This window comes from Garra rufa, chromosome 7 (genome assembly GCF_049309525.1).
Source record: "Garra rufa chromosome 7, GarRuf1.0, whole genome shotgun sequence".
NCBI classification, from domain to species: Eukaryota; Metazoa; Chordata; class Actinopteri; order Cypriniformes; family Cyprinidae; genus Garra; species Garra rufa.
The window spans coordinates 4,423,009-4,448,607 of NC_133367.1; the positions used below are offsets into that span (position 1 = coordinate 4,423,009).

The 25,599-nt window shown below is 32.4% G+C and overlaps 1 protein-coding gene across 1 annotated transcript in view; it reads left to right on the forward strand.

Annotated features, from left to right (window-relative positions):
- Nucleotides 1-25,599, forward strand: part of ptprsa (protein tyrosine phosphatase receptor type Sa) — a 150,151-nt gene that overhangs the window by 42,472 nt on the left and 82,080 nt on the right. Inside the window, exon 5 of the mRNA XM_073843433.1 lies at nt 16,842-17,030. Within this exon, the coding sequence (XP_073699534.1) occupies nt 16,842-17,030 (189 nt within the window). The remainder of the gene's footprint in view (nt 1-16,841; nt 17,031-25,599) is intronic.

The following is a 25,599-nucleotide window of genomic DNA, read 5'->3' on the forward strand; positions in this document are numbered from 1 at the left end:
GTATTTATATATATATATATATATATATATATATATATATATATATGTGTGTAAAATTCAATCATTTTTATAATAATAATACAAATGTAGTAAATTAGTGTATTAAATAATAAACTATATATAGTGACAATTTCAACGATTCAGATTTTTATTGAATTTCATTTTATTAAATTTATTTATTTATTTAATAATAATAACAACAATCTAAAAGTACAAATTAATATAATAATAATAATATTTATGTCCTTTTCAATAATTTTAATAATTTTTACTAACATTATTTTTTTAAATATTTAATTTTATAAATCTAAAATAAACCCTTTTTAACTCAAATTTCATTACATATTTTTTATATTATTATTATTGAATTTATGTAATATATAATTAATATGTAAATACAAATAAAATAACTCCCATTTCACTGACATTTAATTGCATCATTTTTAATAATAATATTAATAAATTATAATAAATTAAATCAGTGTATTAAAACTATGTAGTGACAACTCAAAAATATACGAAATATATCTGTTTTAGTTTATTAAATGTATATAATAATAAAAATATTAACTATAAAACTATACATTTTAATTATACTAGGTAATATAATAATAATTATTATAATAATTTTAGTTAATATAATGAATAATAACTACAAAACAATAATAGTAACGATGATAATAAAAAAGTAATTAAATTCTTTTATTATACTACATTAAATTAATATAAAAAATTTATAACAAATTTTTTTACATATTTTTCATTTACATAATTTCAATAAAAAAAATTCAATTCATAATTAACACCATTTAATGCAATAGATGTCTTGAACAATACGTCTACAACCAATAATTCTACATTTCAACTTGTTTATATTACCTGTATTGTATATATTTGTGTTTTATGAACAAACCTGAATCAACATTTAACAAATTGAATCTTGACAGTTTAATTGTGTTTAAAAGCAGCTTAAAATATCATAAAGACACTAAATCAATATACTTCAGAAATTGTGGTCCACTCACGAGAGTGTTTGCCTGTTTCCATAACCTTATTACAGTGTAAAAAGGGTTAACCGTCTCTCCGCGCACCTGATAAACCACAGGCCCAGGGGAATTGTGGGTATTAGCCTCAGTGTGCTCTTAAAGTGATTTGGAGTAAAAGATCACAGCTGATTAGCGCTCCCACTGTTCTCCAGCAGAGTTGGCGTGTCCAGCAGCGTCAAGTGCGTTATAAAACATTAGTGCGCCGGAGGCCGTGACTTACACAGTGTGTGTCTGCCATCAAGAGCTGCATCTGCGTTCATGTGCTTTCCTCTGTGCCAGCGCTAGTGTCTGCTTTCCCGCTCTTTAAGGTCCAGCTCATCTATTGATCATCCTCTCCGAATAATCTCTCTGTCTATGGCTGATCCGCGTTCGCTCGATATGAGCCGGTAATTAGCGCTGGCCTGCGTTAGCGGGCCACATGGAGTCCAGTTACACACAAACAAGTGGCGATAGTGTGTTTTGGAGCTAGTTAGTGCTTGAGCACCCTATTGGAATGGCTCAATTTATTATTATTATTCTCAAAATGAGAATGCATTTTTGAGGGCCTAAACATGCTTATGAAACTTTGCACACACATCATAATTGACGAACATTTTGTGGCAAAATGGCTCGATAGCGCCACCTTTACATGTTCAGCGGTGTACGCTTTGAGCTATGCTTCACGTACATGCACGAAAATCGGTACACACAAGTAACACACCAATACCTCTCTCTCTTGGAGCAAAATCCGAAACCCAACAGGAAGTCGGTTATTTTTAATTTTCTCAGCAAATTTTGTGTAATTTTTGCCATTTTCAGGCGTCGTACTTGAACGAACTCCTCCTAGAGAATTATTCAGATCAACACCAAATTTGGTGAGTCTAATCTAAAGCCCTTTGTGACGTTAAATTGCGAAGATCTAGAGTTTTCGTCGGAGGGCGTGTCCATGGCGCCCTGGCAAATTTCGGTGTTTTGCCATGAAACAGGAAGTTGCTATAACTCAGGCATACAATGTCCAATCTGCCCCTAACTTCACATGTGTGATAACACTCCTGACCCGAAGACATCTACATGCCCATATGTGACATGATTTACGCTGTAACAAAATCTTCCTAGAGATTTATACAGTTTAACACCAAAATTGGTCAGTCTAATCTAAAGGCCTTAGCAGTGTTAAATTACGAAGATCTTGAGTTTTCTTTGAAGGCGTGTCCATGGCGGCCTAACAAATTCTGATGTTTCGCCATGGAAATAAAAGTTGTTGTAACTCAGCCATAAAATGTCCGATCTGCCTCAAACTTCACATGTTCGATAAGAGTCCTGGCCTGAACACATCTGAAGCCAGATATTCTGTTATAATCGTAGCGCCACCTGCTGGCAACAGGAAATTACTTGTTTGACACTAACTTGAACATGCAATGTTTAATCTTCACCAAAGATTAAGTCCATGCCTGAAGACATCTAAAGGCCAATATTCAGATATTATCATAGCGCCACCTCTTGGCAACGGGATACATCATGCTTTGCACTAACTTAAATATATGATCTTCAATCTGCACCAGACTTCATATGTTTGATAAAAGTGCTGGCCTGAACACATCTACATGCCAATAATCAGTCATAGGCATAGCGCCACCAGCTGGCAGCAGGAAGTTTGACACATATAAATGACTTTGACCTATTTCTCCTATATTTACTGTATTAAAATCATACTGCCCACCGTTTGCTGTTTTTCTAAAGCCACCGGTCGGCGGTGTGCCCAGGTGCGAGGGCCCTATCATCGCTGCTTGCAGCTTTAATTTTTACCTGTGTTTGGCTAATATGCATATTGTACTGAAGTAAAATTGCGTGTAATGGCTGTTTACATCCTCCACTGAATGAATGACTTTCTCAGTCTTTTATCTCTCCGTTGTGAGGTAATGAAGATCATGCAGATGACAGCGACTGGATTAGATCTGTGTTTCACGAGCGCAGCTGTATTTGCTCACTGCATCATGAGTGTTCGGCTCTCATAAACAAAAGCAATTCCCATCCAGCGCTCAGCTGCTCCCTGGTGCATAATACATTTGTTTAGTCGCATTAAGAGCTGGAAAAATGCATTTGCTGCATTTGCGCGATCTATTATCAACAGTTCCCTGTAAAAACGTGAGATGTTTAGTGTCCCATATCTGTGTAGACTGCTTTGGGACTCAATCTGATGCTTTTTATTTAGTTTAAAATATTAAATGTAAGAATATGTTTATAAATACATTTAAAAATGTGAAATAAAATGTAAATTCTAAATGCTTATTTTTGTATTTATTTATTTGTGAAAAATATTTCGAATTTATTTATGAACACAAAAGAAATAATTAGAATTCATGTATAGTTTATTTTTTTTTATTTATTAATAAAAAATAATTTAACGTTTTATTTAACATATAATGTTACTTTAACATATTGTAAGTATTATTTATTTATTTATGTGGTTATGCTGAATGGAATAAAAATATGTAGAATTACATATCATTTTTAATTTATTTATTATTTAATAGTTTAATATTTATTTTTTAAAATGGAGAGATTAAGATATGAAAATTTAGAAATTAAAAATATGTATTTATTTATTAATTCAGTCATTTATTTATTACAAATGTAAACATTTCAAAAGGAATTAAATATTGTAATATTGTATTTAATATTTATTTAACATAATGTTACTTTAGCATACTGTAAATATTATTTATTTGATAATGCTGAATGTAACTAAATGTATTTAAAAATGTAAATATAGATATTAAGATATAAAAAAACTGTTTATAATATATATTTATATTTATTAATTTTTATTTTTGTTTATATAAAAATGTAAATTTATTTCTAAATGTATAGTGATCTAAAGATAAAAATAATGTAGATTTTTTTTATTTAAAAACATAAATTTTACATATTTTTTTATAAAACATATTTTTTGTATTTTATTTAAAATATATATTTTATTTATATTATATGTTTTTGTATATTATAAGTTATATTTATGTTATTTATTTGGCCAAAAAAACTGCAGAATTTATATATATATATATATATATATATATATATATATATATATATATATTTTTTTTTTTTTTTTTTTTATTCAAATAAAAATGTAAACATATTTTTTAAACATGTAGAAGTCATTTTTAATTGTATTTATTTAAAATATAAATATATTTTTTAAGTGTTTAAATATTTAATAGTTGACATAATTGACATTTATTTAAAATGACGATATAAAAGATATACAAATGTAGAAATTAAAAGGTATTTATTCATACATTTGACTTTTTAATATATTTTTTCTAAAAAAATTTTAAACGGTACATAATTTTTAAAAGGTGTGTGTTTTTTCTTATATATGCATGATAAACGTACAAAATATATTTATTTATTTATTTACATATATTTTTTATTTAAAATATATTTGCAAACAATTATTTGGTAACAGTCTCTATTTATTTAAATATTATTTATTTATGTGTTTGTTATTAATTCATTAATTTATTCATGATAACATGTAGGAAAAAATATTTAGACATATTTATTACATTTATTTATTTATTATGAACAAGAAAGAAATATTTAGCATTTGCATATAGTTTATTGTTAATTGATTTATAAAAAATGTAAATATTTATTTTAAATGAATTAATTATTTTGTTGGCCATGCTAAATGTAACAAAAAATATTTAGAATTACATATAATTAATTTGTTTATTTTTAAATACTATATATGTAATTTTAAATTAGAAAATATATCATTTTTATTTATTTATTTGATATCTATCAATAGATCTATTCGTGATGAACTTGCAGGAAAAATATTTAGAATTTACATCAAATTTTTTTTTTATTGTTATTTTAGTATGCAGCGTCTCTTTATATAGCCTCCCAGCTCTGGGACTCGATCTCGCTCTGTTCTAGCAGACGACTCGTGTTTACCGCCGCTAATGATGACACACCGCTCACTTCCTGTTTGTTGCGTTGAGATAATTGACAGTGGTGGAAACAGGGTTCCCACGCTCGCGCAACATCAAACCTCCCCCATCGGCTGCGAGATCACGGCGGCGTTTGATCCTCGGCGTCGCTGTCAATCAGACGTTTGCGCGACTCGCGATTGTTTACGGCGCTGATGAGGTCGCTTAAGGAGCACCTCGAGGAACCGCAGCGCTCTTCCACTTCACCCTGGGCTTTCGGGACGGAGTTTCGCACGCCGCACACGCTCCGACACGGGAAGAGGAAGCGCGAGTTTATGTCTGCTTTGATCCTGTGAACCTGTAGAGCCGTAATCAGACCTGATTGGCCATGGGGAGCGACGGGACCGAGGAGAGAGGTTTGGAGCTGAAACTTTCACTATTTCACTCCAGAAGGGCTCTTGGTCTTGGGGGAGATGATGGAGAGTCGCTGAGGTCGGTTTGCGTCCTTCAGGCCATTTTCAGAGACGGAAATAGCCTAGTTCGTCTGCATTTGTTGCTCTCAACTTCCAGGATCTAGTTCTTTTCTGTTGAACACTGTCAAGTTGTTGTTTCTTTGTCACGTAGAATGACTGCAAGAGGTTAAAAAGCATTAAAATGTGTTCAATAAATTTTTTTTTGTAGCCATTTTATTTTATTTTATTTTTCAGGAAGTATTAGATGTACATGTACTTAAAAGAATGAATTTTTTTACATATTTATTTTTATGTACATATTTTTTGTAAATATGCTAAAAGAATTTAGAAATAATTTAATGTACATATAATGCATTTATTTATTTTATTATATTATATTTTATTATATTCACCAGTTTTTTTAGCTGTTCATGTACTTGAAAGTAATTTTAATAATTTCTAAATAATTGATTTTATTATTAATAAAATTATAATTAATTTATTTTTTAAATTATGTTTTTATTTAAAACAAACAAACACCAAATACTTTACTTGTAGAGAAAAACACATTTAGAATTTAAAAAAAAAGAAATTAAGTACATATTTTTGAAAATATGCTGAATTACATGTAGAAAAAAATATTTAAAATTTACAATTTATTTTAAAAATATTACTTTTTTATTTGATTTGCCAGGAATTAGTTTTTTAGCTGTGCATGTACTTGAAAGAATGAACTCTTTTATTTTTTTTAATAATTTCTAAATGTCTTCATTTATTTAAAATAAAACAGAAATTACTATACTTAATGTACATGTAGAAAAATATTATTTATTGCATTTTAATGTGTTTTTTTATTTAAATATAAACAAACATTAAAATAAATACATATTTATTTTTTATTTATTTAGAAAAAATATAATTTATTGCATTTAAATGTGTTTTTTATTTATTTAAATATAAACAAACAAAAATAAATTAAAAAAAATTATATGTATTTTTTTTTTTTTATAAGTACATATTTTTGTAAATATGCTGAAAGTACATGTAAAAAAAAAAACATTTAGAATTCACAAATAATAGTATTTATTTGTTTATTCAAAAATTACATATTTATTTTATTTTAATTTTAGGAATCCAGAAAATTAAAATATAAAATATATAAAATAAAATAAAATATATTAATTTATTTAAATTAATATACTATGTAAGGAGGACAAATATTTTCGAAATGACCATTTATTATTTTATTTATGTACAACAATTCTTTTGTAAAAAATGCTTTATGTACATATTTTAATTTAAAATATTTTTAAGTACATGTTTTTGTAAATATGCTAAAAGTAAATGTAAAATAAAAATATATATTTTTTGTTTTAATTGTATTTGTTATTTAAATATAAACAAACAAAAATACTGAATGTACATGTAGGGAAAAACATGTAGAATTTTTATTTAATTTTAAGTACAAATTTGTAGAAATTTTTTTTTTTAATTAACAAATAATTTTTTTTATTTTTTTTTTTACATTTTTAAAATAAAAAGAAATATATTTATGTAGTTATTTAAATTATTTATTGCTTTTGCCATGTAAAAAATGACAAAAAATAATAATTATTAATTAATTTTATTTTTTTAAATACTGATTTATTTGCTTTTAATTAAATAAATTTATGTAGTTATTTATTTAAATTATTTATTGCTTTTGCCATGTCAAAATGACTAAATAAATATATATATATATATATATATATATATATATATATAAACAAAACACCAGTTTAATTAATCATAGAATATTTATTTTCATCAAAAAAAGAGTACTCTTCACTATTTCTGCATTATTTTGTCATTCTGTTCCTGTATCTTAAAGACTGGCTCCTGTAGCGCAGCATGCGAATGTTCTCCGGCCCAATGTCTGACTGGATTACTGATCTAGCTGGTCCGAACTACACTGAGCAGCAGCAGCTGTTAATATTTAAAGACGAGCACATCTGAAAGGGCATCTCTCTCACACGCCATGCTGCATCTACTCAGACCGATGCCATTCACGCGAAACCAGCATCTGCCCTTCCAGCGCTCACGTTAGCATCTCTAACTTCGGATCCTGACGTAAAACAGTCGGATGAGTCACCCAAAACTATGTTTGGATGCTTGTTATTCCTCTCCGCTGTCTTTCAGGCTCTTTGTTCTGTGTTTTGCTCAGGAGTTTCACTTCCACGAGTCCCGGCGCCTCCCAAGCTGCATTTGCAATTAAGTGCAATAATAAAAATGGCTCCACTGAGGCGTTTTCCATTTGCCCTCCCCAAAAAAAGCCTCCTGTCGGGCTATTTAGTTAGTAGATGCTGTAATTAGATGCTCGGCTAAAAGCAAGTAGAATGCAAATGTTTGTGCAAAGCTTTTTGCAACGTCACACTGCGTCGTTTCCTCTTGTATTTACTGTCTTACAGCAGGTTTTTTTTTTTTAATGCAAAAGGGATTCCCTTCCCTCTCGTCCACATAATACAGCCGACAAATCAGTGTATTAGCATCCAAAGTCTCATTTATAAGGGAATTAAAAAAAAAATACTAGACTGGTACATTCAGGGTTTGTGCTTGACTTAATTTACACGAAAACGTCCCGTTACGCATTACTAATGACGGCGATTGAAGGGAACGGGAATAGGAAATGGCTCACTGGCATTGTGCTCTGCGATTGTAGCGGCCTAACGGTCTCCTGGAGCAAATAAATAAATGTAGGAAGGTTGCTTTCCCTTGTCTTTCATTGAGGACTCGATCCAGGGTTGATGATACTGTACTATCCAGGCTTTTGGTCACCCAAAGCAATTTTCTAAAACCCATTTTAACTATTTTCTAAAACCTATTTAATATTATGCATGATATTTAGGCTTTTATTTAGTGTTATGCATGATATTTAGGCTTATGTTTAGTGTTATGCATGATATTTAGGTTTATATTTAGTGTTATGCATGATGTTTAGGCTTGTATTTAGTGTTATGCATGATGTTTAGGCTTGTATTTAGTGTTATGCATGATGTTTAGGCTTGTATTTAGTGTTATGCATGATGTTTAGGCTTGTATTTAGCGTTATGCATGGTGTTTAGGCTTGTATTTAGCGTTATGCATGATGTTTAGGCTTGTATTTAGCGTTATGCATGATGTTTAGGCTTGTATTTAGCGTTATGCATGATGTTTAGGCTTGTATTTAGTATTATGCATGATATTTAGGCTTATGTTTAGTATTATGCATGATATTTAGGCTTATGTTTAGTATTATGCATGATATTTAGGCTTATGTTTAGCGTTATGCATGATATTTAGGCTTATATTTAGCATTATGCATGATGTTTAGGCTTGTATTTAGCGTTATGCATGATGTTTAGGCTTGTATTTAGTATTATGCATGATATTTAGGTTTATATTTAGTATTATGCATGATATTTAGGCTTATGTTTAGTATTATGCATGATATTTAGGCTTATGTTTAGCGTTATGCATGATGTTTAGGCTTGTATTTAGCGTTATGCATGATGTTTAGGCTTGTATTTAGTATTATGCATGATATTTAGGCTTATATTTAGTATTATGCATGATATTTAGGCTTATGTTTAGTATTATGCATGATATTTAGGCTTATGTTTAGCGTTATGCATGATGTTTAGGCTTGTATTTAGTGTTATGCATGATATTTAGGTTTATATTTAGTGTTATGCATGATATTTAGGCTTATATTTAGTATTATCCATGATATTTAGGCTTATATTTAGCGTTATGCATGATGTTTAGGCTTGTATTTAGCGTTATGCATGATGTTTAGGCTTGTATTTAGCGTTATGCATGATGTTTAGGCTTGTATTTAGCGTTATGCATGATGTTTAGGCTTGTATTTAGCGTTATGCATGATGTTTAGGCTTGTATTTAGCGTTATGCATGATGTTTAGGCTTGTATTTAGCGTTATGCATGATGTTTAGGCTTGTATTTAGCGTTATGTATGATGTTTAGGCTTGTATTTAGTGTTTGCTATTTTAAATGATAATATATATATATTTTTTAAATATTTTATGATTTTGGGGTTTCTTTTGTATTAAACATGATGTTTGCTCTTATTTTTAGTATTATACACGACAATTGGGTTTATATGAACTATTTTCTAAGACCTTTTTAATATTATGCATGCTATTTTGGCTCATATTATGCATTTAATACGATTATATTTGGGCTTATATGCAGTATTAAGTATTTTTGGAGGGTTTCTTTTGTGATAATTATTTGCCCTTATTCTTAGCTTTATACATGATAACCGGGCTTATATTTAATGTGTTATATCATATTAAACAATTAATAAACACAGAACTTGATCCAGAGACGATGATACAGTACTATCCGGGCTCTCAGTCACCCAAACGTGGCGTCAAAGCAACAGTGAGATCTCAGACGAGGAGGCAGTTAACGGGCCGGTTGTCAGTGTCGCTGAGCGCATCCATCTCTGTCAGTCTCGCTGCTCGTCTCGCTCGTCTCTCCGCCTCCCTCAGGCCCCCTTGATCCGATCCGGCGCGTCCCGCTCCACCTCCTCAGGTACTGATAAGTCAGCGTGACAGAAACAGCTGGACTCGGTCATCAGCCAGACGATCCGCACACAAACATCGCCGCACGCCGTCGCCTAATTGTGCAGCGTCCGACCGAGCCGTGCGATGGTAGCTTTATCAAAGCCCGACGGGAGGCGCCTGCGGGTAACGGGGCATCTGTACACACCGGTGATCCACCGGTAAACACATCTCACAACAATCAGTGTCTGATCACTTACTTTTATTTTTTTTTATTACAATTTATATACTTTTTAACCTTAAATGCTCGGCAAGTTCAAACTCAGGGGCACCATAGAAGTCCATTATAGTGAGCGAAATCCTGAATACTCCTTTAAGGCTTGTTTAGTATTTTATGTGCTATTTTTGGCTTCTGTTTTGTATTTAAAGTGATTATGTTTGGGTTTTTATTTAGTATTTTATATTTTTGGAGGGTTTCTTTTATATTAAACATTTGCCCTTATTCTTAGTATTATACATGATAATTGTGCTAATGTTTAGTATTTTATATCGCATTAAGACTTATTTAGTATTATACATGATATTTGAGTTCATTTGTGTATCATATGTAATATTTGGGCTCATTTAGTGTTTATATTATATTTAGGCTTACATGTATTATAATGCATTATATTTGAGCTTGATTTTTGGGTTTGTTTTGTCGGAAACATGATATCTGCTTATTTTTTGCATTATACATGATAATGTATATTTAGTATTTTATATTATATTTATAATTATGCATGGTTTTGATTTATTTTTAGCATTATGTGTTATATTTGGGGTTATTTAGTGTTATGCATGCACTTTTGGTTTATTTTTAGTATTATACATTACATTTGGCCTCATTTTCAGTATTGTACAATACATTTGTGCTTATATTGATATTTGGTTTATAATTTAGTGTTGTTCATAATATTTGGTCTTATCTATAGCATGATGCATAATATTTTCCCTTACGTTTAGCTTTATTTTAGTACTACCATTTCATAGTTTTAGTAGTATTTGACATTTTTTAATCTGTTTTAATATTATACATAATATTTACCTTAAATTTGGTTTTATAAAAGGTAAAATCACCCGTTTGCTGCTTTCAGGCTTTTTGTTTGATGCCTTCGGTAAAACATAAATATACCAGCAGTAGCTGCGAATCTGTTGGGTCCTATTAGAACAGAGGCGATAATTAAGACTGGGGTTGTGAATTACCATAATTTGTGCGAAATCCCGGGTTTCACCGATCCTGATGGAAATCTAGCAGTCAACACCACGTTTTAGGATATGAAATGCTAATGTAAAATAGCTGCTCCTGAAGAGCCCAGCTGAGTCATCGCTGAGCGACTTTGCTAGTAAACACTAACAATAATAATAAATTACTTAATAATAAATGATTTCCTCATGTGAAATGTCCAAGGTCGTTCTCTAGCTTCTCATTTAAGAAACTTCTCGGGATGGTGAAAGCCGGTGTCCTTGATCCTGTAGTGAACTTAAGGCATACCAATTGGTGTATACCACTAGGCACGGTGCCGAGTGCAGAAGCTGGGCTGTGATAGTGTATCAGGAGAGGTAGAAATGGGATTCACGCTCCTTAATGGAGCATTATGTGGTTCCGCCTCCACCCTGCAGCCCTCGCTCTCTCTGCGCGCCCAGTCCATTATTCGTTTCCCTGCACTCGTGTCCCTGTCTCCTGTGCAGCCACGCATGCTGACGGCACAGTGTTTGACGTGACAGGCCAGCCGAACCCAAAGCGCCGTGACCGGTGACTCCTCCAGACTTAATCAAGAAAGCGCGCAAACTCTCGTGCACTTCCTGTTATGCAAATTGAGCTGTTTTTGGAGCACAGGAAATTAAATCGACCACCTCTCAAATCCAAACAGCTGGGGCTACAGATTAGTTAAATGTCGTCTTAGTCCTGCGTTTGAAAACGCACGTCTTCCTCTTTGCAGCGAGTGGTTTGTTTCCCATTTTGCTCTGTTTGGCTCTTTCACATACTGAGTTCTCGGTAGTATTAATGTGCTTCTAAAGCCATCTCTGGCTGTGGCGAGAGCTAATCAGTTAACCTGATAAAGGAACTGATGAAATTAAATAATTTCTGTAAGTGAAATTAATAAAATAGCCAATACATGGGAGGATACGTCTGCGGAATTTGATGCCGCCCCTGAGACTTTTATCAGCAGGAAAGTGTTTGCTGGAGAGCCATTTTTAAAAATGCACGCTTATCAAAGAATGCTTTGTGTAATTATGAAATGTGTCTCTGGTTGATAAAGCTGTTAACAAGAATGCCACGCTCCCGGCAGAAGGCGGCAGTTGTGTATATATTACCTATTTATTTTGATGTACAAGCTGCAATAGCCATTTTACTTTTAATCTGCAATATGAAATATTACACCTGCACGGATAATGAGCTTCAGAGATCATCATAAATCTGCTAGAACTCATTTGCTTATGGACACCCAGTGGCAAATGCTAGGTATCATACAAACCCAGTCTACGTGGAAATTGGTCCTCTATTTGTGACTACGGATGTATTCTAAAAGAAGTGTAACATTCTATAACATCCTGTGTCCCTTGTAACATGTCTCTTAACATAGTATCTTTCTGTCCTTTATTATGTTTGGAATATAGCCAATGATGTAATGACAAATCATGGGAGTGTCTGTTTCCTTATATGGATGTCTTATGCCCTTTTCATCTTTCTGCTGACAGTCAAATATTTCACTTCTCTATATTCACTATATAATCTGATGCACCCTCCAATAAACCAGCCTTGAATGAAATGCACTACTGCAGGAATCAAAGAATACTTTTAATTCTAACAGTTGGGGGCTCGTCCGGGATAGAGGGGAATCTCCCTACGAACCGGGAAACCATCCCGAGAATTGTGTACGAAAGACGCGCCGGTGAATCAGGCAAAGACCTTTAGGTGGCAGTTGTGTATATATTGCATATTTATTTTGGTGTACAGACAGCAATAGCCCTTTCACTTTTAATCTGCAAGGATAATGAGCTTCAGAGATCATCACAAATCAATCAAAACTCATTTGCTTATTACCATGGATGCACGTCTGCAAATCCAGTTGCGTTAAACTGACCGCTCAGGTTAAGAGGCTTTGCACCTGTCACTTGCGTAATGCCATTAAATCACAAGCTACAATTAAACGCAATTACAGATAATAACAGGGGGCGTAAAAGCCCATGTCAAAGCTAAAGGATTGGGGGTTTGGGGGTGGAGGGGCGGAGGGTTCGGGGCAACTTCAGTGCCCTGTTGAATCGGTGAATGTGCAGCTGTTGGCTAAAGTGGTGGTGCACTCAGCCTGCTACGCTGATCATCATAACAGCATCATTATCATCGCGGCTTAACAGCCTCTTAGTCAGGCCAGGGGCGGCCTTCAGTGCCGCCCAGATATAAACCCAGTACGAGGACTGTAATTGCATTCCAGTTCTTATTTTAAGGAATTATGAGGTAGAATTAGTCCTCTGCAAAGTGCAGAACAAAAAAGAGACCTCAGCTACCATCAAGCACCTGCAATGCATGGTGACTGAGATTGGGGAAAGCTGTGTTTTTCTCTAATGGCCGACAATTTGAAAGCCTTTTAATTATTTGGGGTTATGGGATGACACGAGGCTAGTGCTCGAGAGGTAGGGAGAAGCTCGTGCACAGACCTCAAGCCAAATTGTAAATAGACTGGTTGTGACCAGAGAATAGCCATCTGATCATGTGATCAGATTGGTGGGGAATGCTGGAATTGTAACTCCAGGGCTTGAACGCAAGCCAGGCTGGACAGGGTTAAGAGCTCTTGGCGCGGATATGCACACGCTGCTGCCTGATTTCCTTCGTATTTTACCAGAGCAACTGACCCTGAACCAATTTGAGCGTTGGAAAAGTACATCTGCAAGGCAAATTCTATTTCTAGCCCTTCTCCATTACTACTAGCCGAAGAGGACATCTCTACTTTGCAGTGCTCGCGGTGAGCCTCTCCTAGCGGATGATTCCGGGTCAGTTGTTGCATCCTGGTGACAATATAGACACTCTTTCCATTTGCATTCATATGCCCGCAGTCATCACCACTGTATATAAGCAGAGCTAGCACCGTGACACTGGTATTATCGCAGCTCCTGTCCCGACCTCTTTCACCGTTTCCATAATAGAATTTGCATTGCTTTGACATTTCTATCAGTGACACTGTTCGCTGCTCTCACTCGCCCACCACCAGTCCAAACTCCCTAGCACTTGCCGCCTTTAATTAAGCTCAAATCAAATTACTCATCTTGTGTTTAAGGCTTAATTTGTGTGCTTTGCAGAAATCCTATTCTGGTGGCACGGCATGGATAATCCGGCCGTGGATCACGTTTGCAGCAAACACAAAATGCTCTCCAAAATGCTAGAAGGAATTTAAAACATCCCATCTCTGCCAGTTAATAATCGATAGGCAGACATAATGCTTCCCCAGCCAACACTGAATAATTGAACATGGAAATGAAAGGTCACCGCACAAAACATTGGCTCAAATCCTTTCTTTCGGTGTCAAGGCCCATGTAAAAACAACAGTTTCCGGTACTTCTTTGGTTTCTTGTAATGTCATGAGCCTTGGCACACCTTTTTGACTCTCGAAGGGTTCGAAGGATGTGACCTTCACACTTAGAGCCCGACTAGTGCCCATTGGCATGGTCTACGGTGTCTGATTTTCTTTGCCAGAATGTGAGTCACACCAGGTCAAAGCAGTGAGAGGTTTTCCCTCCGCCTTATCCGTCATTGTCTTGCTATTGTAAGCTTGTGTTGGCCTACAACAGCAGGCATCAGCCACACCATATTCTGTTGCAGAGCAAGAGGGGTGAATTGTCAAAATCTATTGTGTGTTTGTATGTCACCTGTCTCTTCGAATCGACTCAGTGCCATAAACAACTACGGAGGAACCGGGGGTGAAATGTCACCAGTGCTTGCCCCGATTAAACGGCTCTGTCGCTACTGATGTAGATTGTGATCCGTAGGACTCCAATGATATGTACGACGGTATGAGCAACCAGCTCAGTGTGCTCTTTGCTATGATAATGTTAGATTATCCCTCAGCAAGTCCCCTTGAGGGTCCCTGAAGAGAAACGGGTCCTAACCAAACCCGACTTGGATACTTGCTCATTCCAGGCCAAGTTGGTTCTTCTAGAAACTTGCTTTGTAAGAACTTTCGAGTAGGTCATTGGCATCTGAATTTCCAATGCTCATCTTGAAACTTCTGTAAATTCTTCTTAACAGAGGGCCTACTTGCTCATTCGACTATATTGGTTCTTGCAGAAATTTGCCTAGTAGGAACTTTCAAAGTGACCAAGTATGTTGTCCTATACTCTGAATCTGTGCTCTGCATTTTACCCTTCCAAGTGCACACACACAGTGGTGAACACATAGCTAGGTAGCACCTGGTACTAAAGGCCTTTACGGGTCCAACTGGATCCGAAAACTCGATGTCTGACCTGAAGTGGGTTCGGATCCAAAAACTTCTACGAGGTCCTCAAACATGGGTCGGGTTCAGTATTAGTGGTCTCGGCTAATTAAAATAAATGTGCTTTTTCTGAATAGACCTGATAAGGTCTGAATTATTTAAAATTATCCAGGATGCGTAGCCTACTTTTGCGTATGTGTTAAGTTGATTTTTGAGAAACGCATGTAGAAAAGGAAAATTCACTCGCCTAATTATGCTGCATGTTCATGCAGGGCTTTTCTTTATTGTGTCTTTCAAACTAGATGAGGTAGTTGCAGACAACAAACTATCATGTTAATTAAACTATTTTTATCAAACTATCATGTTTATTTTTCAAATCCATTGATTTCAATTGAAACCAAAACTCAGAAACAACATGTAATTTAATTTTCGGGGTGTTTCAGGTCGGTACAAATTTTAGGACACGACAAGACCTCTAAGAGAGGAGAGAGCGCTGGTCGTTGGCGCAGATAGCCTTGTGGGCAGCACGCCAACGTACAATGCCATTGCGCTATGGGTGTCCCGAGTTCGAATCCCGGCTCGACCCAGCAAATGCAGAACGTTCCCCTGACGTTCCCATTTAGTTATTTTTTTGGGAACTAAATGGGAACCTTCTAGGAACGTTCCCTATAGGTTTTCTTTTTAATACCCTATAAAGAACGTTTCCAGAACGTTCCCTGCAGGTTATTTTTGGTTTAATTTTATAACCTTAAAAGAACCTTCCCAGAACGTTCCCAGCAGGTTATTTTTAGATTTCATTTTTTTAACCTACAGAAAACGTTCTGGGAACGTTCCCTGCAGGTTATTTTTAGGTTCTATTGTATAACCTACAGAGAACGTTCCCAGAATGTTCCCTGCAGGTTATTTTTAGGTTTAATTTTTATAACCTACAGAAAACGTTCCCTGCAGCTTATTTTGAAGTTTTATTTTTATAACCACTTTTCCCACGACAATTCTTTTTTTCTTTTCTTTTTAATAACCTATAAAGAACGTTTCCAGAACGTTCCCCGCAGGTTATTTTTAGGTTTTATTTTCTAACCTATAAAGAACGTTCCCAGAACGTTCCCTGCAGGTTATTTTTAGATAAAAAAATTTTTTTAAACCTACAGAAAACGTTCCCAGAACATTCCCTGCAAGTTATTTTGTAGGTTTAATTTTTATAACCTACAGAAAATGTTCCCTGCAGGTTATTTTGAAGTTTTATTTTTATAACCACTCCTCCCATGACAATTCCTGCCAGTACTGAGACTCGAACCCATGACCTTCAGGTTACAGTCAGACTTTCGAACCACTAGGCCACAACTGTCCTTTTAAGTATTTATTTGGTATCTAATGATTCACTGCTTGTTTGTAAACTCTTTATGTTCTTCCCTACAGAGGACCTGCTTCCGGTTGGCTTCCCCAACATAGACATGGGCCCGCAGCTGAAGGTGGTGGAGCGCACACGCACAGCTACCATGCTTTGCGCCGCCAGTGGTAACCCCGACCCGGAAATCACCTGGTTCAAAGACTTCCTTCCCATCGACCCCAGCACAAGTAACGGCCGAATCAAACAGCTCAGATCGGGTAAGACAAACGGATGCGCCTTAAGGTTTTACTGCTAATATTCTTCTGCCCGTCCCACTGCTTCTGATTGTAGGTGCCCTGCGCTCTTCCAAAACAACCACCCACAGAGTGCGCGCCATAAGTTGCTAGGGAAGCCGAAATGGAAAGATAATGACTTTTAATGAACTGTGTCAGAGGAGCTTAGTCCAGATTTTGTGGCAAGCGTATGATTAATGTCTGGTTTAGACTAATGAAACTTTATTGAAAGACCCAGTAAAACAGTCTAATTATATATCTCATTAAGTCTAGCGCTCCAGTCGCCCCAAGGCCACCGTTGTGGGTCAGTGATTTGTCAGCAACAGAGAAAAGAAAAATCTATCCGGTCGCATTTGTTTCGGAGCCGTTGTGGGCAGCAGATACTCGGCTGGCAACCCTTGACCTGAACCCAGGATCCATCGTGGCATTTTCAAAACAAAGTTTCAGATTCTAGCAAAGTGGTTTGGCGGCGAGCGGCTACATCTGCTCTCGCTTATGTAGACTTGAGTGCTTTGTTTTGCGCCGTGTTAATGGACGACCCAGACTCGCCGTGGGGGTATCACAGGCCTCTGTTAACGCCGTTGGCTGTGGTACAAGAACACAAATGCCTTTGACTTCTCCAGTTGAGGACAAGAAGCGAGATTATTGTGCAGCCTGTTGGGCTTTACCCAAACAGTCGACCCTTTTAGCTTCCATTAGCGATGTCACTAGCCGCAAGGTTAGCGTTCATAGCTCATTTAGCAAGCTAATTTCTCTGCCCTGCTGACAGACGTACAGATTAATCAGACAAATTTAACGGATTTAGGGAATAGGGTATATGAGCCTACAGTTTGACGAAGCAGCGCTAAAAGTTGCGACCTGTCCTCCCTCTGTCTGTGTTTTTGTCTCCGTGTGAGTGGGTCATGCAATCTCTGTCGTCTTGTTTGTGACGTCTGTCTCCGTTTCAACCAAAGCAGGTTTCTAGCGGCATTTCCGCATTCGCATGCACAACGCTGACTAGCCCTCGATCATTAACGCACTACTAATTAGACGAACTGAATTCAGTATGCACAGCATACCGTGTGTACAAATTAGCCGTAATCATGGTCTTAATTCAATTTGTGTGTTAGTGAGTTATCTAAATGCTTTTAGTAGTATTTATTCGGTGCGTCTAATTGGTAATTAAATATGCCAACGTTTTCGAAATCTTTCACGATGCTAATGAATTTCTTAAGGCAATAATTGTTTTACCAAGGGTAATTAGTTAGGCTGTTTCCACGCACCATATGTAAAACATAACCCTGATTCTAACTATACATAACATATTAGTTTAATAAACAAGTTTTGAAACTCTCAAGAACATTGTAGTTCACCGCAGAAAAGCAAATTTGTGATCTTGGACCACAAAACCAGTCTTAAGTAGCAGACGTATGGGTCAAAATTATACATTTTTCTTTTGTGGCAAAAATTATTAGGATATTAAGTAAAGATCATGTTTATGAAGATATTTAGTAAATTTCCTACCATAAATATATCAAAACGTAATATGCATTGCTGAGGACTTAATTTGCACAACTTTAAAGGAGATTTTTTCAATATTTTGATTTTGTTGCATCCTCAGATTCCAGATTTTCAAATTGTTGTGTCTCAGCCAAATATTGTCCTATCCTAACAAACCATACATCAATGGAAAGCTTATTTATTCAGCTTCCATATGTCAAATGTTCCTTTATGCCAAAAATCTAATGGATATTAAGTAAAGATCATGTTCCATGATGATATTTAGTACTTTTTCAACCATAAATATATAAAAACTTAATTTTTGTTTAGTAATTTGCATTGCTAAGACTTTAATTTGCACAACTTTAAAGGCGATTTTCTCAATATTTAGATTTTGTTGCACCCTCAGATTCCAGATTTTCAAATATTTGTATCTCGACCAAATATTTTCCCAACCTAACAAGCCAAACATCAATGGAAAACATATTTATTCAGCTTTCAATTTTCTTTTATGCCAAAAATCATTAGGATATTAAGTAAAGATCATGTTCCATGAGGATATTTTGTACATTTCCAACCATAAATATATTAAAACTTAATTTTTGTTTAGTAATATGCATTGCTAAGAACTTAATTTGGACAGCTTTAAAGGCGATTTTCTCAAAAGTTTGATTTTGTTGCATCCTCAGATTCCAGATTTTCAAATATTTGTATCTCGACCAAATATTTTCCCAACCTAACAAGCCAAACATCAATGGAAAACATATTTATTCAGCTTTCAATTTTCTTTAATGCCAAAAATCATTAGGATATTAGGTAAAGATCATGTTCTATGAAGATATTTAGTAAATTTCCTACCGTAAATATATCAAAGCGTAATATACACTGCTAAGAACTTCATTTGCACAACTTTAAAGGAGATTTTCTCATATTTAGTTTTTGTTGCACCCTCAGATTTCCTATGTATATATCAAATAAGTAATATGCATTGCTGAGGACTTAATTTGCACAATTTTAAAGGTGATTTTCTCAATATTTTGATTTTGTTGCACTCTCAGATTGCAGATTTTCAAATAGTTGTGTCCCAGCCAAATATTGTCCAATCCTAACAAACCATACATCAATGCAAAGCTTATTTATTCAGCTTTCAATTAAAAAATGACCCTTATGACTGGTTTTGTGGTCCATGGTCACATTTGGAGGTGGAGTGGTGCTTAATTCCCTATTTATACCAATTATAAGTTCATTTTGTTGAGATTGGAAATGTTCTTGACCAGTTTTGTGCGATTTCCCCCTTAAGCTAGTCTCTAATATCAATAAACATGCTCATAAACTGTGTTTAATGTGACTCTATCCATCGGACAAAGGGATCTTCCCCACTAAACTCTATTGATTTCAGGCTGTGTGCGACTGCTGTGAACCCGAGCCTAAAATGTGCTGTTTTGTTCTTCCTTTCTGCTTCTTTTTCTGTTTATTATCGTTTTCCAGAAGCGATTGGTAAGTGTCTCAGCGAGCGCGCAAGCTTCCTCGTGTCCCTGAAGCAGATGGCATTTTAACTTGGTTTTAAAATGCATGTCCTACCCTCTCCTTTCCCTTTAACGTCTGTCTCTACCCTCCGTATTTTTTCTTTTTCTTCTCCTCGCCCACTAACATGAAACGTTTCCCTGTTTCTCTCGAGCTTTTTGAAGATGACACACTGCAGAAAGCGCGTGTGCGTGTGGATTTTACCAGTGTTCTCCATTCACACGCAGCGCTCCAGCTCTCCAGAGAATCGGCTCGCTGGCTTCGCCTCGACTCTCACCGGCCACAAATATTCAGGAGCTTATAAAACAGAAGAATAACAGATTAGGATTTCAGAAGCTCCGGCCAAGAGGTTGCGGTCGCTCCGTTGACCGCCGGACACACCCTCGCTCCGCGTGCCACCGAGAGCTCGCTCGGCTCCGTCACAATAACATATTTATCATCCGAGCGCGAACCGCCGGGGCCTTGGAGCCTCGCAGCCCAGCCTGAGCTCCTGGAGAGCTGAAAGCAAACTTCACCTGAGAGACGCGTTTGAACCTCCAACAAACTCCATATGTTTGACAGTTGAAGCCGACATGAAACGCGTCCAGAAGCCATTTTTTAGTTCTGTAATGGGACGCGTTTGAAAATGTAGGGCAGCAGCTGGTTTTGTTCATCAGGAATCGGTTAAAAAGTGAAATACCACTTTTGGGTGGTATTTGATACTTAAAAAATATGTTTATGTAAAAAATTATATAATTATTATTTAAAATGTATTACATTTTAAAATAATATTTTTAAAAATAATAAAATAAATATCATTTTAAGTAATGTAAATATTTTAATAATAATAATAATTATTATTATTATTATTATTATTATTATTATTCTAATATTTATATAATGTTTTTGAAATAATAATAATATTATTATTATTAATAATAATAATATTTTAATAATATGTTAAATCATCTTAAGTAGATTAAAGTATATACATGAGATAATTTGTCTAAATATTTTTTCTAATTAATATTATTTCAAATAATTATTTATAAACTCATAATTTTGTAAATTAATGTCAGCAGAATACATATTGTAAAAGTTTTTACATATTTTAAAATAATGTATTATTATTATTATTATTATTATTAGTATTATTATATTAGTAAAATGTCATTTTAAAATAAATTATTTGTTCTTTTAAATATATTACATAAATATTTTAATAATAATAATAATAATAGTTGTTATTATTATTATTATTCCCCTTATTATTATTCAAATATTTATATAATGTTTTAATTATTAATTAGAAAAAATATTTAACCATAAATTATCTCACACATATACTTTAATTTACTTAGAATGATTTTACTAATATAATAATAATAATAATAATAATAATAAATAATAATAATAATAATAACATTATTATTATTATTATTATTTTATAATAATTATTATTATTATTATTATTATCATTATTATGAATATTTTTTCAAGTTAATAATATTAAAAAAATGTGTAAAGTTAACCTTCTATTATTTTACTACTTTTTTATATTTTATACAATTATTTAATCAATATTATTATTATTATTATTGTTATGTTTGTGTATAATTACATTCTAGTACTATTTAAGTAAATTAAAGTAAATATGTGTTAGATATATTTGTCTAAATATTCCTGCTAAATATTTTATTTATAATAATTATGTAATCATTTTTATATATATTTTAATGTTACTTCGCTAATTATTGTCAGTATAAAAGATGTTGTAAATGCTTTTACGTATTTAAATTTTATTGAAAATGTTAAATTATTTAAAAATAATTTAATAAAAAATATTTTGTATGAATAAATAGATATTTTAGGACCATTAGTAATTTTTTTAGTACTTATTAAAATAATTTAGAAAGAAAATTAAAGTATATCAGATATATTTGTCTAAATAATTCAAATTAATATTGTTGTCAGTATAAATTACATTGTAGATACATTTACTTATTTAATTGTTTTTTTAATATTATAATTAGAATATTAATTACATATTAATAATATATATAAAAATATTTAATGTCAATTTTATATATTTTATGTATATTTTATAAATGGCCTTAATGACCTCAGGCTCAGTAGAAGAAAAAAAAAAACACTTTAATCTAGTCTTGTCAAACTGGATTGTTAGCTGGTTTTAAAGGGGTTTTGGTTTGTATTCAGTGTAAAAGTCCAGTTTAGACTCATTTAAGAGGCGTTCTTTGTCTGAAAATAGGCATTAAAGAAGTAAAAGCGTTTAATATGGACTCGATTGTCGATGGCGTGTGTTATCGAATCTCTCTGAGCGAGTGGTGGGGTGTTTTAGTTGGAGGCCAGCGCTCCATCCTCCGTTCTGGAGGGATTTACGCTGATGAGAAAAAGGCCTGTCGCCATCGACGGCCGCCAAACCTCCTGTGTTCCTGTTTGTATCTCTGTCCCGAAGAGAAACTGATCTCTTTAGTTTCCAAACCGGGGCCCGGAGCCATTTTTCTTCAGAGGAAAACAAGATCTGAAAAAGACGGACGGCCATCGTGGGCCTCGGTGGTCTGAAATATGCATCCGCTCCTGCTGGAGGTAAAGAAATTAACTCACGCCGGACCCCGCGAGAGATTAACGCACAACATCCTGCTGTGTGTTGCACTTCCTGTGCCATTATTCATTATAATATAATGTAATATAATATAATATAATATAATATAATATAATGTAGTATAATGTAGTATAATATAATATAGTATAATATAGTATAATATAATATAATATAATATGTGCCATTATTCATTATAATATAATATAGTATAATATAATATAATATAATATAATATAGTATAATATAATATAGTATAATATAATATAATATAATATAATATAATATAGTATAATATAATATAGTATAATATAATATAATATAATATAATGTAGTATAATATAATATAATATAATATAATATAATGTAGTATAATATAATATAATGTAGTATAATATAATATAATATAATATAGTATAATATAATATAATGTAGTATAATATAATATATTATAATATAATACAGTATAATATAATATAATATTGTGTAATATAATATAATATAATATAATATAATATTGTGTAATATAATATAATATAATATAGTATAATGTAATATAATATAGTATAATATAATATAGTATAGTATAATATAATATAGTATAATATAATATAGTATAGTATAATATAATATAGTATAATATAATATAATATAGTATAATATAATATAGTATAATATGTAATATATAATAAGTAGGATTTAAGTAGAATAATAATGTAGTGCATTTACAACTTATTTAAGTTGAGTTAAGTTAAATTAATTTTGTAACAATTATTGTAACAATATCTAATGCATTTTTTATTTATATAAAAGATTAAATATTATAATTTATTTAATTTAATGTATTCATGTAAATATTTTTAATACATTTGCATGCTTTATATTATATTCAAATATCTATTTAATAAAAGTAACTCTAGTATTTGTCAAATTGGATTTTATAAATATTAAATATTAGATTTTTCAAAAGTTAAATATGTTAATGAAGTAACTATGTATTTAAGCACGTATTTGGCGAAATAGTTATATAATTAGGGTTTTATTTATATTAAATATTGTTTTTTTATACTAAAATATTTTTTGGTTTTAAAGTTATAATTATTATTTTATGATATTAAATTATATATAAAACATAATATTATTAATATATTAACATAATATATGATATAATTATGTTATATATTATAATATTACATATAATATATTTTACGTTGTTAACTGTAAATTTATATTTTTAAAAATAAATGTGTGTTACTTATTAGTGTATTATTAATTAATGAATAATATGAATAATAATAATAATATATTATATATTATAAATATAGATATAACTTTTTTATATTTCATTTATAATAATAGTTAATCTTAGTAAATTCAATCTTAGTGTTTAATTAGTATTTTAATTATATTTTATCATTTTATTTATGGGTCAATTAAAAATTAAGGTATTAAACTAAATAATTAAAGCTATATTTAATTTATATAATTTAAACTATAATTAAAATACGAATTAAACAGTAAATGCATCTATATTTATAATATTATAAATTTATTATTATTATTATTATTATTATTACAATTATATAAAATCTAATTGTTTACTAGAAATTTGTAATATTATAAATATAGATGCATTTACTGTTTAATTCGTATTTTAATTATATATATATATATATATATATATATATATATATATATATATATATAAATTAATTATATAATTAGTATGTTATTATATTTATAGATTTTCTACAAATATAAAATATTAGAATTTTACAAATTATAATATTAAAATTGTAATATATATATATATATATATATATATATATATATATAAAATTGTTTGCTATAAATGTTTATTATATTATAAATATAGATACATTTAAATATTTAGTGTTTATTTGGTATTTTAAATATATAATATTTATTATTATTTTATTATTATTATTATTTTATTTATGGGTCAATAAAAACAAAACAAAAATAAGCCCAATAATGTACACTTCCAGTTGTAGACGACTTTGTAGTGTTGATTTACATTGGTTTGGACAGACTGCTCTGTATAAAAATTTTATTGTAACAAAACTGAGATTGTAAAGCGTATTTTAAAGCACATATAGAGACAGTATTTGTCAGTCTCTGTCCGTCAGATCCTGATGGGACATGTGTGCGTGGATGAGGCATTTTTAAGGTCAGCTTGGCCCAAACGTGTGGCGTGGAGCCCGATCGCTCTCTGATCCGCGCAGATGGATGAAGACGTGGCCAGATTGTCTCACGCCCCCTTTACAAAACGCACTTTTTCTTCAAAGTCTGGAAGCTTCTTTGAGCGAACGGCTGCAGGTTTTTGCAGTCACGACTCGATTTGTGACGTCTTGTGTGTTTGTGAACCTCTCTAACCTTTAACCCCAACCTCAGCTAACCAGTTCTCTCCAAACCCTAACTGTGACTTTGTCTCTAGCGGGAACAAAACAAGCTAATTATGCTGCCTCTGATACTAACGACACTGATACTGACGCTCCCCGATCCCTCCTCAACTCCTAAAATACACACTGGATACTACACATTAGATATATTTTGCCTGCTTGTCGAAATGACTTCCACATCGAACCTCAAAATGCACTTCATTTGTGTTGTTTATTGCTGTTAGGTGGATCATTAATGTAAAAACTAGATGAAAACTCTTATTTACAATCAGTTTACTGTACTTTGTTTGTCAAGGCACAGCAATATTCCGATAATTATTTTAATTCCATTTAAATTATTTAAATTCAGTTTATTTAATTTTTTAATTCCATTTAAATTATTTAAATTTCATTTAAAAAAATTTGAATTCCATTTAAATTTTTCAAATTCCATTTAAATTATAAAAATTCCATTTAATTTGGTTTAAATTCCATTTAAATTATTTAAATTTCATTTAAAAAAACTAAATTCCATTTAAATGATAAAAAA